General features: G+C 33.0%; 4 protein-coding genes and 1 long non-coding RNA gene across 5 annotated transcripts; 1 reads left to right on the top strand and 4 right to left on the bottom strand.

Moving 5' to 3' along the window:
• Window positions 1–932: 932 nt before the first annotated feature.
• Window positions 933–4,379, bottom strand: LOC122505958 (translation factor GUF1 homolog, mitochondrial). The gene is made up of 7 exons (XM_043617866.1): window positions 3,996–4,379; window positions 3,094–3,900; window positions 2,765–3,004; window positions 2,384–2,649; window positions 2,095–2,309; window positions 1,779–1,991; window positions 933–1,391 (listed from the first exon to the last, which is right to left on the bottom strand). The coding sequence occupies exons 1-7, from the start codon at window positions 4,088–4,090 to the stop codon at window positions 1,266–1,268; spliced, it is 1,962 nt and encodes a 653-aa protein (XP_043473801.1). The 5' UTR covers window positions 4,091–4,379; the 3' UTR covers window positions 933–1,265.
• Window positions 4,380–4,516: 137 nt separating this feature from the next.
• On the top strand, window positions 4,517–5,705 carry LOC122505961 (translation initiation factor IF-3). The gene is made up of 3 exons (XM_043617871.1): window positions 4,517–4,831; window positions 4,974–5,308; window positions 5,393–5,705. Exons 1-3 carry the CDS (start codon window positions 4,597–4,599, stop codon window positions 5,570–5,572), a joined length of 750 nt encoding a protein of 249 aa, XP_043473806.1. The 5' UTR covers window positions 4,517–4,596; the 3' UTR covers window positions 5,573–5,705.
• A 92-nt stretch (window positions 5,706–5,797) lies between these two features.
• On the bottom strand, window positions 5,798–8,206 carry LOC122505959 (splicing factor 3A subunit 3). Its single transcript, XM_043617869.1, has 3 exons — window positions 7,403–8,206; window positions 6,966–7,296; window positions 5,798–6,634 (listed from the first exon to the last, which is right to left on the bottom strand). Exons 1-3 carry the CDS (start codon window positions 8,044–8,046, stop codon window positions 6,107–6,109), a joined length of 1,503 nt encoding a protein of 500 aa, XP_043473804.1. The 5' UTR covers window positions 8,047–8,206; the 3' UTR covers window positions 5,798–6,106.
• Window positions 8,207–8,958: 752 nt separating this feature from the next.
• Window positions 8,959–10,949, bottom strand: LOC122505960. Its single transcript, XM_043617870.1, has 2 exons — window positions 9,371–10,949; window positions 8,959–9,142 (listed from the first exon to the last, which is right to left on the bottom strand). Exon 1 carries the CDS (start codon window positions 10,834–10,836, stop codon window positions 9,397–9,399), a length of 1,440 nt encoding a protein of 479 aa, XP_043473805.1. The 5' UTR covers window positions 10,837–10,949; the 3' UTR covers window positions 8,959–9,142; window positions 9,371–9,396.
• Window positions 10,950–12,265: 1,316 nt separating this feature from the next.
• On the bottom strand, window positions 12,266–17,507 carry LOC122505962. Its single transcript, XR_006301962.1, has 4 exons — window positions 17,209–17,507; window positions 16,657–17,029; window positions 15,932–16,290; window positions 12,266–12,481 (listed from the first exon to the last, which is right to left on the bottom strand). It is a non-coding gene; the product is annotated as an uncharacterized LOC122505962 (long non-coding RNA).
• Window positions 17,508–17,814: the final 307 nt, after the last annotated feature.

Raw genomic sequence — 17,814 nt, 5'->3', positions numbered from 1 at the left:
ATTATTTTGTGACAATCCGAAATCACTTTTCGTCCTAACTTTATTCCATCTCAGTGTGAAATAATAAAAAAATTTGAAGGCAATTTCGAATTTGATTTTAAAATAAGGGATCGTGATTATATATTATATGTCCAGAAAATTATTTCAATAACTAAAAATAAATAATTTACATCTCTTATTTAACAGAGAAAAGTCATATTAAATTAAAAATATTCCTTTCTTTCTATTCTAAATAATTCATAGAAATAAAAAAATACCGAAATAGAATCTTAATAGACGTAGAAAATTAAAATTTAATTTAATTTTTAAACAACTGTTATAAAACATTTTTCCACGAAAATGAAAATATTTTCCAGCTGAACGGCACTAGCTGAAGGCAAAGCCATTTAGATTTAAAAAGTTCATCCCCTCCGTTGGTCCACATGACTCGGGAGAAGAATTTTGCCAGCCAACAATTCCTCCAGCCCTCTGAGCAAACCTTTTAATCAATACTGGTATGGCGTCCTCCAGGTCACTCTCTCTTTCTCCCATCGCCACCCCCTAGTTATATGCACTCTCGCTTTCTCGATTCCTTCGCTTTTCACTCTGATATCAAAGCTGAAATGACTTCAACAATTCTTCAATTGAACCCCTTGATGCAAGAACCAGACGCTGCCCATTTAATTTCAATGGTCTATGTCTGGTTCTTGCATCAAGGGGTTCAATTGTGGAAAGTTTGCTCTTGAAAAAAAAAAATTTTAACGTTTGCATAAAAGCTTTCGTTTTTACTGCTCAATTATGAGTACTATGAGTACAAAGAAAAAAATTAAAAAGCATTATATAGGAATTTTGGCAAATTCTACAATCGACTAAAAATATTTTACAAGAACCTTTGTTACAAAATATTACAAAAAGAAAGAAGGTTGATACCTGCTTTAAAAAAATTAATAAAATACTATTTAAATAGACCTTTGTATTAAAGAAGAATTATTTCAAAAAGTCTATAGTTTTAATTTTCATAATAAATTATGTACATTATACGAAATTTTTGCTACAATTATCATCTTCTTTTCCCTCTCACAGTGTATATTTTATTACAAGTTTAAATGTATCATAGACCGAGAAATTTTAAAACTCCCCGGCTGGAATAAAGTCAAACCTATTTTATCGACAGCGAATAAAATTTTTTTTTGAATTTTAATACGGTGTCTCCTTAAATTGAAATCAATTTAAAAGAGCACTCAAAACTATTTTTTGTCAAAAAAAGCTAAATAAAAAGAAAATATTTATCTTTGTAAAATTTTAATATAGGTTTCTCTAGGGATGGAAATATTACCAATCATTCTCAACTTCTTTTTTCCAGACGCTTGTTGGGCTAATAATTTCTTTTTTCTTGTCACATCACCCCCGTACTGAAAATAAATAGATATAATTTGATTAAAAGTGTTACACCATTTTCAAATCAAACAAACAATTATCTGTACTTCAGGGATCGAACTAGGTCCGTAACTTTGCTTCAAGTCCGTAAAAGTCATTTTTAAAAAAAAAAAAAAAGGTCCGTAAAGTCCGTAATTTGATTGAAATAGGACAAAAAGTTCGTAAATTGTACGATATAACTTAGAGAATTTTAGAGAAATTACAAATGATTGTAGATTATTTCAATTATTTTTAAAAGTAATAAAATTCTTCGCAGTAAAATGTTCTCTTATTTGACTCGGACTGATTTTATTTTTGTCAGTAATTGGTCCGTAAAGTCCGTATTTTGAAATACTTTCAGTGGTTCGAGCGTTGATACTTACGAGCTTGGCGGTAACGTCTTTTCTTAAACAAGGTAAATTTTCCCTGGATAAAATCTTGGCACCTACTGCCGCTTGAATTGATATATGATACTGTTGTTTAGGGATATTATTTAACAATTTAAGACACAATGCTTTAGCTTTCACAACTGCATTACTTGCATGCACTATTGAACTCAATTCTTCAACTGGGTTTCCGTTTAACAATACGTTCATCTGTAATTCAAAATTTTTATTGATATTCATTCAGAATTAAATTTTCCTTTTCTTTAGAAATTTTATAGAAAATTAATTAAAGTTTTTACTGAAAATTGTTTACCTTAACAATATTTGATTCTTGGTATCCACAATCCTCATAATCAAAACTCGCATAACCGGAACTGACGGATTTCAAACTACCGTGAAAGTCCATAATAATCTCATTTAATGGAAATATATACTGTAGCATCATTCTTTGGTTATCGATATACTTGGTGGACTCTTCGATTCCCCTTTTCTCCGAGCATAAAGTCATAATTCCTCCCAGGTATTCAGCTAAATCAAATTGCAAATTTATATACACGTCTCACTGGAATTGTTATGAAATGTGGATAATGAAAACCGTTTACCTGGAGTTATAATAGTTCCTCGCACTATCGGTTCATAAAACTCTGTCACATTAACAGGATTTGGAAACTCAAGTGGATTACTAAAATAAAATTCCTCTCCCTTATATTTCTCAATACTTTTAGTGCCAAATACTTTTGCTTTATAAGTGACTCCAGGAGAGCTAAGAATGGGCTCAGCTCCATATTCTTGTTCCAGTCTCTGTACAAACACTTCCATGTGCAACAATCCGAGAAACCCGAGTCGCCAACCCTGACCTAGCGCTGGACTGAAACGCACAATTACATTTCGTTCTTTAATATTACAACTAAATTTTATTTCGTAGCTATTATAGTTTGCACATATTGTATAAAGTAGAAACAAAGTAGGTTAGATTGTAATACCTCGATTCTTCCACGACAGTAACGGCATTGTCGTTCAAAATTAATTTTTCTAAAGCACTGCGAAGTTCGGTAAACTGAGATTGATCTATAGGATAAATTCCTGCAAACACCATTGACTTTGCGACTTTAAACCCGGGAAGAGGCTGCACCGTAGAGTCCTTTAGACGAAACGTGTCTCCAATGTGAGCTTCCTTCAGTGATTTCATGTTGCATTTCAGAGCTCCAACTTGACCTGCATATCTGAATAAAATTAAAAGAAAATAATGAGCAATCATTAAAATAAAAACGCAATTAGCGTGTATTCGGTTATAATTTGCGAATCTACTTACAATGCTTTGACTTCCTCCTCTTCTGGTCTCAGGAAAGATAAACTTTTGACTTCGTAAGTTTTTCCAGTGTGACAAGACGAAATACTGTCTCCTACCGAGACCTTTCCTTGTTGGACGTAAATTAAAGAGACAGTGCCCTTGTATTTATTGTACCAGCTGTCGAATATTAATGCCCTGAACGGCTCATTTCTCAAAACCGGTGGTGGAGGTATTCTTTCAATGATTGCCTCTAAAACAGCTTCACAGTTTGTTCCATTTTTGGCAGATATTTTCAACACATCGTCGCTCTCTATTTCAAAGAGAGTATTCAATTGCTTCAGAACACGATCAGGATTGGCATTTTTCAAGTCGATTTTATTAATAATGGGAATCATGGGTAGATTCTTTTCGAAAGCGAGATAAAAGTTGGCAACTGTTTGCGCTTGAACACCATCGTTGGCGTCGACGAGCAGAATTACGCCCTGACACGCGGCGAGTGATCTGTAGACTTCGGACGAGAAATCGACGTGCCCTGGAGTGTCGATTAAATTCAAAAGATACTCCACACCCTTGTGAGTGTATTTCAAGGAAGCCGTTTGCGCCTTCACTGTAATTCCGCGCTCCTTCTCCACTTGCAGCTTGTCCAAAATTTGAGCTCCCGAATTTGTTTGAATGGCCCCTGTCATTTCCAGGAGACGATCGGCCAATGTACTTTTGCCATGATCTACATGAGCAATTATGCAAAAATTACGAATTCTCTCTATCGGCGTCTCATTTACTTTTGCAGCTGATGAACAATTTCTTTTTAAGATTAGACATCTTGCAGGTCTGAAAATTGATATAAAAAATATTGAAAAAACTTTAAATATCACTTATTTTCAATAAAAAAATTATAAATATAATTGTTATTCTTTGTATCTTACCTTAAATTTCGAAAATTTTGTAAAGTATTTAGATGACAAGCATATCGCTTTACATTATGATTTATAATATTAAAAAGCATTATATTCACAGACATAATTGCGTAAGAATATTATTTATTTACAATTTCTAATCACAACTCGCGAAAGTTTTTACTTTCCTAACCTAAAAACTACTACGTTCATGAACACACTCATTTCTTAAATTCTTTTATTATTGAAAGTGAAAGAATCTTAAACACTTTAATTGCATTTCAACAAGAATTATTAGTTTAATAATTTAAAATTAATAACTGTAAATAAATTTTAAAAACCCTGGCGAAACGAAACAAATGTAACAGTGAACGTCGTCTGCTAAAGAATAAACTATAAATTATTTCTGCTACGAAGACACGTGGGACACGGTGGGAGTGAGCGTGAGCATATCGAGACAAGGTTGGAAAGGTAGAATTGACTAAATGAACATGGAAACATGAGAAAAAGACGAGGAAGAATGCATTGAATAGAAAAAGAGAGCAAGAAGTACAAAAGTAACCCTGCTATTTTCACACCCCTGGTTTTACAATTTCTATATTTTTGATATTTTTTAAGTGGCAAAAGTACGATGGCATCGCTTAATGCAACTGCTTTCAGGTTAACTCATGTTGTCAAGTCAATAATATTATCAAATAATACAATATCTCAACATATTCAAACCAGTGGAAACCTCTTACGTCTTCATAATGTTCGAGTTTATTCAAACTACTCGCATACTAAACCTGATAATGTTTTCACTAAGACACCAGAAGTCAGAAAGAAAACTGTCCCAATAGCAAAAGTTGTGTTGCTCTCTGAAGAAGGTAGGTACTTAAATTTAAATATTTATTTTAATCATAACATTTATTAAAAATGTTATATAAATTAACAGATTTAAAGAGTGTTTGAATTTTCTACTTTATTTTAAAAAAGACTTAATTTTTAAATATTTATAAATTAAAACAGGCAAAGTCATGGATCAAGTTACATTGGAAGAAGCGCAACATTTAGCGAAGCGCAGAAATTTGAACCTTGTTAAGATTGTTGATATTTCATTGAAGACAACCTTACCTACTTATAAATTAATGTCTAAAGTTCAATTACTTCAAGAAAGAAACACGAATAAACAAAAAAGAGGAATTGAGAAGAATGCTTTATCTAAGGCAACTAAAGATTTCATTTTTTCCAATAAGATAGAACAACACGATTTAGAAACAAAAATAAATAAAATGATTAAATTACTTATTAAACATCACAAGGTGCGAATATACATTACAACAAGTCCAGATCAACAAGTATTCGTAAGATGATACATATTCTACTTAATCTATTTTTTGTACTCTTCAACTTAAAGGTTTGGTAAAATTTCTTTTCATTCATTTCAGGAGAACAATATTAAATTAATAGAAACTCGCCTTAGTGAAAATGGTACTTTGTCAAAAACCACAAAATCAGCTTCAGGTATAAAATTATATTTTGATCCTAAAATACAAGAGGAAGGGGATATTCAAATTGAGGAGCAAAGTAAGGACAATAAAAATAATGAAATTAAAAAGGAACATTAGATGTTTCTAAAGAAAACTGTATATCTCTTTAAAAAAAAAAAAAACAGAGATAATAAAATGCGTGCCGTGTACGCAATTATGTATAAAAATTTATTCAATAATATTAAATATATTAAAATTTTAATTCAAGAAACAGAATTTTAAAAAACTCGCCCCAAATAGAAAAGTAGTTTCTATTCCTAAAAACTTGAGCAGGATATAGAAATTCCAAGAATTAAAAAGTCATTTTGATATTTCCAGGGTATTTTTATTTCCCTAAGAATTTAAATTGAAAATTTAATGGACACCCTGATAAGCTACAATTTGTACACTGTCCATTCTTTATATTACACACTAATGGTAAATACAAAGTTTATAAAGTATAAATTATTCTTTCATACTTTGGGAGAATTACATTTCATCTTCATTCTTTAGAGAAAATCGTCTAGGAATGAATTAATATTATTTGCCTACTACAAGACAATTAAAATTAGGTTCTCTTTAAATTACATCACAATCCATACTGAAGTCACTTAGTACAGAAAGAAAAAGAATCTACAAAAGTCCTTGTCGTTTTAAATCTTCGTACGTTTTTCGATTAACAACATTTCCGAGCGAATCTTCAAATTCTTCTTCTTGCTCAGGTTGCCAGCGTTCAGCTTGCTTTTGAGCTTTCAACTTCTCCCACAGGACCAAGGCATCCTCTATTTGCGTGACGTTGGCGAAATGTGCAGTGTTTGGAATTCCGAGACATCGCATTCCGTGAGAGTGACGCCACTGAGCGAAATGCCGCTGAAAAGCCTTGGGACCCTTGTACGTAAAGTTTCCGCAGATTTCGCAATTGTAGCTGATATTCAGTCCGTGCAGTTTGTAAAGCCAGTAGGGAATCGGCTTTCCATCCCAACCTAGAGGTAGATTTTTGGGATTGTAAGGAACCTCGTTGTCGTCGTCGTCCTCGGAATCGGATGCACTGGCCTCTGCGTCGGAATCTCCTCGCTCTCCTTCAGTTCGTGCTTGTTTTCTCTGCACATTTTCCTTCGTTGCGACTCTCTGACTCGACACTAATTCTGCTAATTTGTAAACCTGTAATGAAAATTACATGGAAAATTAGTGGACAGCAAAGATGATAATCCAGGAGACAGATGACTCGAACCAGTGAAATATAAGTATTTCAAAATACAGACTTTACGGATCAAAAATTAAAAATTACGGACCGATTACAAACAAAAATATAACCAGTTCGAGACAAATAGGTGCAAATAGGAGAACATTTTACTTAAAACTATAAATTCAATTTTTTTTATAACTAAAACATGAATAAATCGATCACTCCGAGTCTCTGAATTCCTGCGAAGAATTTTGTTCTTTATGATAATAATAATTGATTTTTGTTACTGCTCTTGTATATACTAACCTGTGCTTCGAGTCTGGCGATTTCCTTCTGCTTCTCGACATCCTTTCCTTTTCCCGGCTTGCGCTGTTTTTTCTTGGCGAGAAGTGCAGGATCCAGACTGGCTTCACCCTTCGTGCTGAAAAGCCTCTGCGCTCTTTCTTCCAGCGTTCCTCCGCATTTCAGACCAAGAGCCATAAGAGCAGATTTGAGTCTGTCGAGACCCAAAGATGCTAATTCTTCCCACGAGGAAAAGGCAGACAATTCCAAGTGTGCTCCTACATGAGTCAAAGCACTTCCGGCTTCCTTCGGCCAACCTGGGAATGTATTGTTTTCCCAATGCTTTTCAAATTCCCTGTCAAGCAAGTTTAACACTATTATTATTAAAAGTCCAATAAGAAAAACTCACCAGCTTGTAAATTAAGATCGAAATAAATTTTAAGTAATTAAAAAAGAAATACCTATTTGCTTCCTCGACATCAGCATTGAGGTCGTGAAGAGGTCGAACTCTGGCTAGGAATTCAGTGAGATATTCCAGTAAGGCTTCAACATAACGTCTATACTCGGCGTTTTTTCTATCCTTGGGAATATCGAAGAGATGATCAAACACCGAAAGATAGGTTATGTAGTCAAGTTTCTCAACGCCCTTCAGATTAATATACTTTTCATAACACTCGTGTAAATCTAAATATTTTCCATAGCCTTCCTCATCTGTGAATTCGACTAGATTTGACAATTCCTCGCTGGGGTTCTCTCTCATTTTTGCGAGTTCTTCAAATTCTACAGACATGGGCACACTAATTTCATTGGGATGTCGACGATAGAATTCTTTGATTGATTTTAATCTCGCGTAAAACTCGGAAAATTCATTAGGTCCCGAAAGAGCTTGAACTTCTTCTTTTCTCTGACCATCCTTATCCTCATAAAGATCTTGTAGATGAGTTGTACTGTCCATAAAATGATCGAGTAGAATTTTTAAACGATGCTCCGAATTTACCATTTCACGATGTCCGCCTTTTTTATATAGCATTTCTTTAACCATTGCATCCATCAAACGTTCTCGTTCTTCATGATAACGACGCTGTTGTTCTAATATTGTCTCCATGATAATATTTAAAAAACACAGAAAAGGTTGACAAGTAGTGTATTTCACAAATGTTTACGCACTGTTTACGTTTACACTGTCAACACTAGTACTGTCAACTACTAATTGAGATTATAGACATAGACTACAGCATGAACTAGAAGGGAACAGAGCTGGCAGCATAATGATCATTATGTCCAGTTCACAGTGGTGGCTGAAGGTGCTTTCCCACTACCTGCTGCAAGAGTTTTGGTAACGTGGTGGTAACACACGATGGATGTACGATGACAAATAGGTAGTTGTTTTTGTTAACTGCTATGCAAAAAGCCATTTAATTAACAAAACGCACAATAATATAAGAGGCAAAAAATTTAAATTAAATGTTTTTATAAAATCACTTATTCCTACTGCTGCCTGCGTTTGCAAAAGTAAACTTTACTGCTACTTGGCAGCCTAACCTAAAAGCTAAAACAAAATTCTAAAATAACACTAAAAACAATTTTCTGTAGATTTACAGTTTTGTTTAGAATTTTATAGAAACTTGTAAAATAACGTCTTTAAAAGTAACAAATTTAAAATCCCTTCTGTAAAATTAATACTTTTAATGTGTCAATTTTACAATTTTCTGTAAATTTACTACTCTGAAAGTAGGTAATATTTTTGTCTTTTTATTATCTACTTTTAGAGTAGTAAATTTACAGAAAAAATTGACACATTAAAAGTATTAATTTTACAGAAGGGATTTTAAATTCACTACTTTTAAAGAAGTTATTTTACAAGTTTTTATAAAATTCTAAACAAAACTGTAAATCTACAGAAATTTTTTTTTACAGTGAAACGAATATGTAGATGTTTTAAGTTTTTGTACTTATTATTATTCTTGATTTTAAGAATTTCTTAAATTAACGTTACTAAATAATTAATCAGTTAAAATAAATGACAAGAAAAAATAATGTTTATTTTTTCAAACAAGAGTACATATATGTAGTCACGAATAAAACAGTATTATACATGTACCTTTTTTTAAACAAAAGTAGTCGAAATTTTTAAGAAACGCATAAACCTTTTAGGCTAAAACAATATCAACTTATTGTCACAGACTCAGAACAGCAAATCACTGAAAAGAAAAATACAGTGATTATTTGATTCTAATTAAATGTAATTTTATTAGTAAAAGTATTTAATTGGAAACATTTTTCTATTGTACACATGAATATAAATCTAATTGTTGTTTTACAACAATTATTACCAAGCAATAGAACGAAATTCATAAAAAAATGTGTAAATTAATAAAATAGTGTTTCCCAATAAATAAATTTACTTGAGATTTAAAGAAAATACTCACCAATGACAGAAAAATACACTTGACAGTTACTTTGTTACTTTCTTTTTTTCGAGAAACTCATAAAGAGACATGAATTGATTTTTGGAAGATACAGGAAGAAGAATCCCCTCTCTTTGAAAAGCAAGACTACCAAATGGATTATTATCAGAAAAAATACATTTCGCTGACGGGAAACTAGAAGTGATGATTGCTTTTTCGATAATTCCTTCAGTTTTTTGTTGACTTGTCACTAGCAAAGGACACTTTCCCTTTCTAAAACAATTTATAGATTTCTCCCAAGTATCGTAAACCTGAAGACCTGGATTAAAACAAGCGATAATATCGGGTTTTAAGTAGCTGTCCTCCCGACAATATTTATCATACATCACTTTTCTCGATTCAATCGTAAGTTTCTTTTTCTCTTGCATGCACTGTTTACAAAGCGGTTTTATTATTCTCGAGTTTGACATCACATCAGGACCAATTAAAATGATTTCAAGTTGACACAATTGTGGCAAATAGTGACATATGACTTCCCAGTCAGTAAGCATCTGTTCCACGGCGGTGGCTCCAACGACGTGAATTACCATTGAACGTAAATTGAGACTCAGTTTGTCAATGGCGAAAAGTATCGAACACGACCGCGAGAACATTTCCGACAAAGCGGCGTTATAAATTGTCTTCATTTCTTCCGTGAATGTGATATTGAAATTCTTTAGTTTAGCAGAATCTCCCAACGACAGGCGACTTTCAAGCAGATGGGACATAGAAGAAGGCAACTTGCTGTTTTCGGGATGATAAGAGCTCTGAATGATGCCCGATTTAAGTAGTAACGATAGAACCTCGTCAACACGTTTCGCACTTGCTGTCACAAAGGCAGTTCGGGTTTTTCTGCATTCATAGTCGTGATTGGGATCGTTCAAGTGTTTCTTGCAGAAGCTCGATTGAGGACAATTCGGGCAATTCGTTAGAAGCTCTTGCTTGCTTTCGTAACAGACGGCACAAATTCTTGGAAACTGGATCATTTCATATTCAGCTTTATTTAATTTTCTTTGGAGTAGTTTGACTGCCGTTGGTAATAATTTACAAATAAATTCACTAAGCGAATTATAGTACTTTAATTTCTCCTTGAGGTTTTTCATCTTATGTAATGACTTTCTTGAAATAGTATTTTTCACAAATTGAAATAGATCATCGCAATTCCAATTCTTCTTTATCTGGCATATTACTTTACAGAATTGTTTATGAGATGGCCAGTCCTTCACTTGATGTTCCTTGCAACAGTAGGACACGAGTCCGCAAGCACTACATCTTTTTAGATTAATATTCTCCCCGCCATAAGAATGACAAGCGTGACACATGTTGGCAAAGTAAAATTTCTCGTCAGTGGGACACGAACTGTCTATAAAACTTATCTCGTCAAATTCATCACAGAAGCACGAATATTGTTGAATAGAGGCGGCAAGTATAGATTTAAACCTATCCATTTTACAATTTTTCAGTTTCTTGGAACAAACTTTTATGATAATTATTTTTTATTTCGTGTAAACGATGTGTAAAGTGAAGGCCGACCACGAAATAAAATATGACTATAAATTCGTCATTTGTTTAAAAATTTTCGTCGTACTGTAAGGCCATTTCTACAATAAAAATGAAGTCTTATGGCTTATGGTGCACTCACACCTCGGGCACCTCGGTGGCCGCCACGAGAGTAAGGGAGAGAAAACACATCATTTGAATTTTCTGACTCTCTTACTCTTTACATTACCTTGACAACATAATTATGTCCACAATAGGCTATTTTTATGTCCTTATTATGGTTGAACATAAAAAGAGCATATTTCGCAATATTTGTATTGTATCTCTTTGTGTTTATATATTTGTATTAAGAATTAATCTCCTTTGTGCATTTTTATTTAAAAAATTGAAAATACAACCTGAAAATATTCCGTGGCTTCTTAGGTCCATATTCTTACGTGTAATATTTAATTTAATTTTTGTCATATTGCAAAGCGCGGATTGTGCGACTTTTTCGACTTTTTTGGGAAAAAATGCGAATAAGGAAATAATTTACATAATTTCTATTTTTTAAATACAATTGTTTTTATAAAATTCAAAGTTTTTCAAAAATGGAGGAAAAAATTTTACTGAAAAAAATGTCCTGTTACATATTTATTTACGAATTTCTTTTAAATTATTCGAAAACATGAACAACTTCTTTTTTAAATAAATATTTACTTATTATTATTTTTCCACAGGAATTAAAATTCTTCAAAAGCTTTAAATTCAAATCTTTTTGAAATTAAACAACTTATATAAAACATTAAGAAAACGATCAAAATTACTTTCATCATATTTTAATTCAATTATTATTTTCTAAAATGTTGAATTATTTTTTATGAAAATATCGGAAGTATATCCATTAACATATTTTGCTTTTTTTTACATTTTTTACAATTTCATGCCTCTTTTTGATCGTTTCTTCTAAAATTTCATGCGACTTTTGTTGTGAATTTATGCGACTAAAGCGACCTTTTTGGGTCTTAAAGTCGATTCGAGCCCTGTCATTGTAAAAAAAATAGTTTTAGAATCTGGCGCCTACGGAAGACAACCCGATTTACATGTGTGTATATCGTTTGCCAGTCGTGATTAATATTTTTCGTCATCTATTTAACATTCATATATTTGGTATATAAATGATAACGATCATTTAAAAAAAAAATGTTTTTAATTCTAGCGTATCAATGAATAAATAAATCCATGTCTGCAGTTGTATAAAGAAAACTATATTATATTTATATACACTTATATTTGGACTTTTATTATATAGATATATATTTGCTATAATATTCAGTTAAAATATTCTTATTTCAGGAAACTTTTTCATATAATTTAAAAATATATTACATTCCTGGGGAATAATAAAATACCTATATATTTATAATAATCTTAAACGAAAGCCTTGAATTAAGATATCGTTTTTCAATGGATAAATAAAGATTTTTTTTGTTATTCTAATAATATAATAATATTTACATCATATGTGTGAAATATATTTTTTTGCCAGACTGTACTGTTCTTGGAAGTCGTTCCATTCATGCGGTGTAGGTGCTGTTTATTCTGCCCAACGATCTTGAATTAGGAATTATAGGAAATTAGTAGATTAAACATTTTTAAATATTTTTCCAAATTTGTTGTTTAAAAAGTTAAATAAAATTTCTAGACACTAGTTCAGTTAGAAATTATTTCATTACACTGAGAAAACTGGATAGTCAAACTTAGAGGGTTAGGTTTCGAGTGTTAAGCCTGATTCTCTGAATAGTTAACTTTTCCTTCCGAGTGAGTCAAATTAATCATCGGAGTGTCTATTTATCCCTCCGAGATTGTTACGAAAAACTTAACCTCAAATATAGTCTGTTTGTCCCTCCAGATAGTTAGTTAAATACTCCAGTTTTCTCCGTGTACAAGAGACGCAGACGTAGTGTGTTTCGAATTACGTACTATTATTTTTTATCTGTTTATTTTATTGTGTTTATTGCCAGGAGTGAGTATGACAATTACTAAATGAAAAAGAATTAGATAGTAAGTTACAAAAATATCTAGTAGAGTTTATTATTATCATTTATAAATAAAAAGAATATTCAAGACTATATTTTTTGGTGATATTTAAAGAGGACATGTTTAAAATGTGTATAGTTTTAAAGTTGACAATATTTGTCACTGATTGCGAATTCTTGCTTTCTTTCGTGTGAGTACCTATAATAAACGTTGGAATTTGAACCTCCCAGAGCCTAAATAGATTGCAAGATTCAGGAGATGAAAAAAGTAGATGGAATCCTGATGAAATAACTTGACGAAAGTATATATCTTTGAAAGTGCGTGGCTCTTGAACCTCCAGCTTGGATTCACTGCCATATATATTTCTTATTGTGATTCAAAATAATTTATATTTTAAATTTCAAAATGCATTTCATTTAATTTGATATACGTATATTTTAAAAAATTTCTTTTTTATATAATTCTATTGAACGAAATTTTCTAACTGAATTGTAATGAAATTTTTATTCGAATTCTTTATGATATTGTAGAAGAAGCTTAACGTATGCTGCTCTGCGCAAACTCGTGCGACGAGTTCAAGCAATGTTGGGATTCCCCTTCATATCTAAGATATTTGAAATTATCCATTTTTAAAAGAAGTAGTAGGTAAATATTTATAAATTTTTTATAAAGTTTTCGAGTTTTGTAGAAACATTCTCGTTTACAAACGAAAATAATCGCGTACTTGATGCAAGTGCTTGAAAATATGGAGAAATATCTCAGAGTGTTTGAGAGCCCTTAAGTGACATGTAAAGACAATAGTTGCGTGTTGCATTCGCATCGATGCGAGTACACGCGAATATTTCTTGGAAACCCGAAATACGAACCACGAGCCCTTGTCCCACGACCAAACGACGCGACTAGGCGGCTCGTGTGACATTGGAGATCACCGCCATTTCTCGGTGGCCCAGGACCTCTTTTCTTACCTCTTTCTTCCCTCCCTTCCCTCGCAACCTTCTCACTCGCGCTTTCATTTTCGATAATTTTGCATGTGAGCTCCTTCAATTTTTACACCTGTTTAATATTTCTATACTCCATTACTTTAAGATTTCTTTTATTTTTTCACCAAAATTAGTGTTGTGGTTTCAGTTGATTGGAAAACTTTTGCGAAATACAAATATGCAAATGGTTAAATATCATTTTTTTATTTGAAACTTCATTTTTTTGAAATTCAAAACTTAAAGTTTTGTCTTCACATATTAGAGTGTAAAAAAAGTCCACTTTTGAAACACGAGACTTTTTCAGATTTCAGATATGCGTTGATGTCTTAATCGATTTGATGATATATATTAGGGTGACAACTTTAACTTTTTTTTCACTGATGGATTGATGACAATTTTGGGAATAACGAAAGTCCATTTTTCTAATTTTCAAATAGTGTTTCCTGATAAAGACATTAAAATCACGTACCATATAGGTAAGTCTTTTGGATGAAGGAGCGATTTCTCGACCATCCCCCTAAATTCGAACAGTTGGAAAAAGAAAATTTAACATTTTTAGAAAAAGCTCTATCGATATCTTAGAAATATGAAAAAGTGTACGTAAGTTGCCTAAGCCAGCGCGGACACCCAATAAATGTTTATATTATTTTGGGAGGATGAGAGCAAGCAGAGTTACGAGAGATACGGTTTCAAGTCGCGAAATTCCAAAGCGTGCGCGCCAGACAGGTCTGCCTCCCGCATCGAGAGATCCCAGATAAATCCTTCACGGGCCAAACTATATCCTCGTCCTTCGGCACTTCACAAGGCTCGTCCGGTTATCGCCAGGTAATCCCGCCGTGTGCCCTTTAACCGCAATCCTCTTCGCCGAAATTACGGTGGTTAAAACCGATCTTCACTCAGATCAAATGGTAACATCTTCCGCGCCCATATCAAATCAGTGTTCGCCATTTTTTTTCGCGCCTCCACCTCTCGACACCGCTGCATCCCCGTCTAATATCAGTAATTCAAGTCGATTCACCTTCACTCTCAAAAACCATCGCACCCATGCAAGTTAAACACTGAAAGTACACACCATACTCTTCAACCTACTGTTGGTAAAATCTACATTACCAACAATCGGTTAAGGTACTTTGATTTTTACTCCTTAGGGGCCGTCCATATTACGCAACGCTATTTTTCAAAATTTTCACCCCTTTACAATAAAACGTAATTTTATTTATATTGGCGACACTATTTGGCTTATTCTAACAAATAACTTGACCCCCCCCCTCCCTCATTAAGCGTTATGTAATATAAGGACGATTTTCTTTTCATCCTATATAGTCTTCGACTCGGAGTTATCGATATCTTCATGTTTTATAGTTATGAAAAATCGAATTTATAGTTTTGAGTAAAATGTTCTCTTATTTGACTCGGACTGGTTATATTTTTGTCATTGGTCTGTAAATAGTTCGTAATTTTTAATTTTTGGTCCGTAAAGTCCGTGTTTTGAAATACTTTCATTGGCTCGAGTCCTGCTATAAATAGGATCACTAAATGAACATAGCAACGAGTATTGAGCTCCATGGACAGGAACAAAGTATTTATTATGTGCTATTCAAAGTCACGACTTTAAAGAAGAAGAATATTTGTTTATAAACGAAAGATTTTTGAAACTTACGAATTGATTAATAATAATTATGTAGGAGTGTGATAACAATGATCTTGTATTGATTTAGGGAGCAGGTGGCCTCGAGTTGGCAAAGTATTAACGAGCCGACCAAATAAGCTTTTGCGGGTGTCAGACTTCCCACGAGTGCGCGAAGGGCATTTACTCATTGCAAATGCGTCGGTAAAGCTGGGTAAAGCCACTTCTGGACTGTAATGACAACCGTCAACCGACAAGGCGATTGCCACGTGCTAGAAGCGATACTTGTTCGCGATAGAAATAGAGCGCGATAACTTTTGTTGCTGACAGAATTTGACTCGTTTTTTAACATTATACATTATAGTATAACTTTAAAAATCGAGTAATAACTCGAAACAATTACTAAACAATACTGACCATTCCGTGCAGAAAATTCGGAGCCAAATCAACCCGACTTGGGCCCTATGAGGCCCCGACCATGTCTGCGGCTCCAGACGAGGTTCTGGCCAGGGCCCGGTCCAGCCCGGTCAAAATTGATCCTCGGTTTTTAAATATGTCTTTTTTCAAAGATCCCAGTTAAGCGTCAGTTTCCGCAACACGCTCATCACTAATGTAGAACCATAATCCCCGAAGCATTATAAAGACCGCTGGTTCATTAATACTCTCGCTTTCTTTCTCCCTCTTTCTTTCTCTCCGAACTGAGTTCCCCCACTCTCTCTTTCTTAGTTCATTGAGAACGTCTGGTATGCGAGGCCGGATTACATCAGATGGTCCATCTTTGCCAAAATCGAACGCCAACATATTTAATCACATTTAAAAAAAGTTTTCATTATTTTTTTTCATTTACATCAAAATATCTGTCTGTTTCAATAGAACGTTGTACAACGTTTAATTTTTTACAAGTTAAATACTCATTATTTTCATCTCAAAAAATTGACAAAATACCGAGTGAAGAATTTCTCACTCTTCTTTCAATTTCTTGTTTTAACGAAAATGACTTGGGGTTGAATGTAAAAATGAAATCAAAATTTAAAAGTTGTATTTTAACTTGAATTGAAAATTGTACAATTTTAGTATAAATTTTAAGAATAAATAAAAGTGATTATAGATAAGGGAGGTAAATTGAAAAAATTGATACTCACTGAGAAAGTTGACTATGTGTCATTGTTAGAGGGGGAGAGTGTGAATGTGCCGATGCCGTGAAAGAATGAATTTGAATTATCTTGTATTGTATTGAGAAGAATCTGTCCAGTGTAAAGTGGCCTTACTCGAACGAATGTGGCCTTCAACTTCCAGCCAAGGTTTTGAAGCTTGCGAACCGACTGGACCCTCATATCAACAGGATGCACGCCGCGGAGGAAGCATTTTACCAGATTGGCATACAATAAACATCACCGATAAAAGGATCTCGAATAATGGGTTCCTACAAAACTCGACAACAGGGTCCTGCGGGTAGGATTATTTCTTCATATCTTCCACGTTCTTGCAATTCAACATATATTTTCCCTGCAAAATCTGTAAGAAACAAACATTCTTATCAATTTAATTCATTTCATTCAAAGAAAAGCAATTTTTTCAAAGGATAATATCGTGACAATAGGATTAAAGAACAAATAGCCATATTACCTCAAATCTCGGTTATAAAATATTTCGTAATTTGATTGTTAAGTAAATTGCATAAAGGGTAGACTTACCCCTAACAATATTTATAATTACATTCAGTGCAGAAGAAAATAAAAATATAAATCCGGTGCCTATAATCAGTGTGCCGGCATAACATCAGAGAGATAGGTATATAGCGCGTAGGCGACTATTTGCACTGATTTCACACGTCACGAATCACTTACGCAAAAAGAGGAGCGAGAAACGACACGTTTTTGATAAAAAAGAGTGTAGGAAAATAAAGTGAGTTATTGCACTTTTACTCTATTCAGCATATAACTAACAAAATTTATATTCATAGAAAAAATTCGACTTTTTTGTGTTACAACACAATTTATTTTAGGTTATTTTTAATACCTTGAAGTTTGTCATTTATTACGTGAGTAAATGACAAAATAGCACTTGCAGAATAATTTCAAAGTATAATGATTTTTTCCATTATTTCAACAATACAAATAAGAAATCTGTAACAAATACAAATATTCGGTAATTTTTAAGCCAAAAATACAAATTATTATATTTCCCAAATCATAATTAATTTTATAAATTTTTAAATGTAAAGCGCCATTATTTAGAGGCGTCAAGTTGGCATATACATAGTTGGTATTTCTGGTATTTCCGTTATTGTTGTTGTTAGT

This window comes from Leptopilina heterotoma, unplaced genomic scaffold (genome assembly GCF_015476425.1).
Source record: "Leptopilina heterotoma isolate Lh14 unplaced genomic scaffold, ASM1547642v1 Lhet_381, whole genome shotgun sequence".
In the NCBI taxonomy this organism is placed as follows: Eukaryota; Metazoa; Arthropoda; class Insecta; order Hymenoptera; family Figitidae; genus Leptopilina; species Leptopilina heterotoma.
This window is presented reverse-complemented; position numbering and strand designations above follow the sequence as displayed.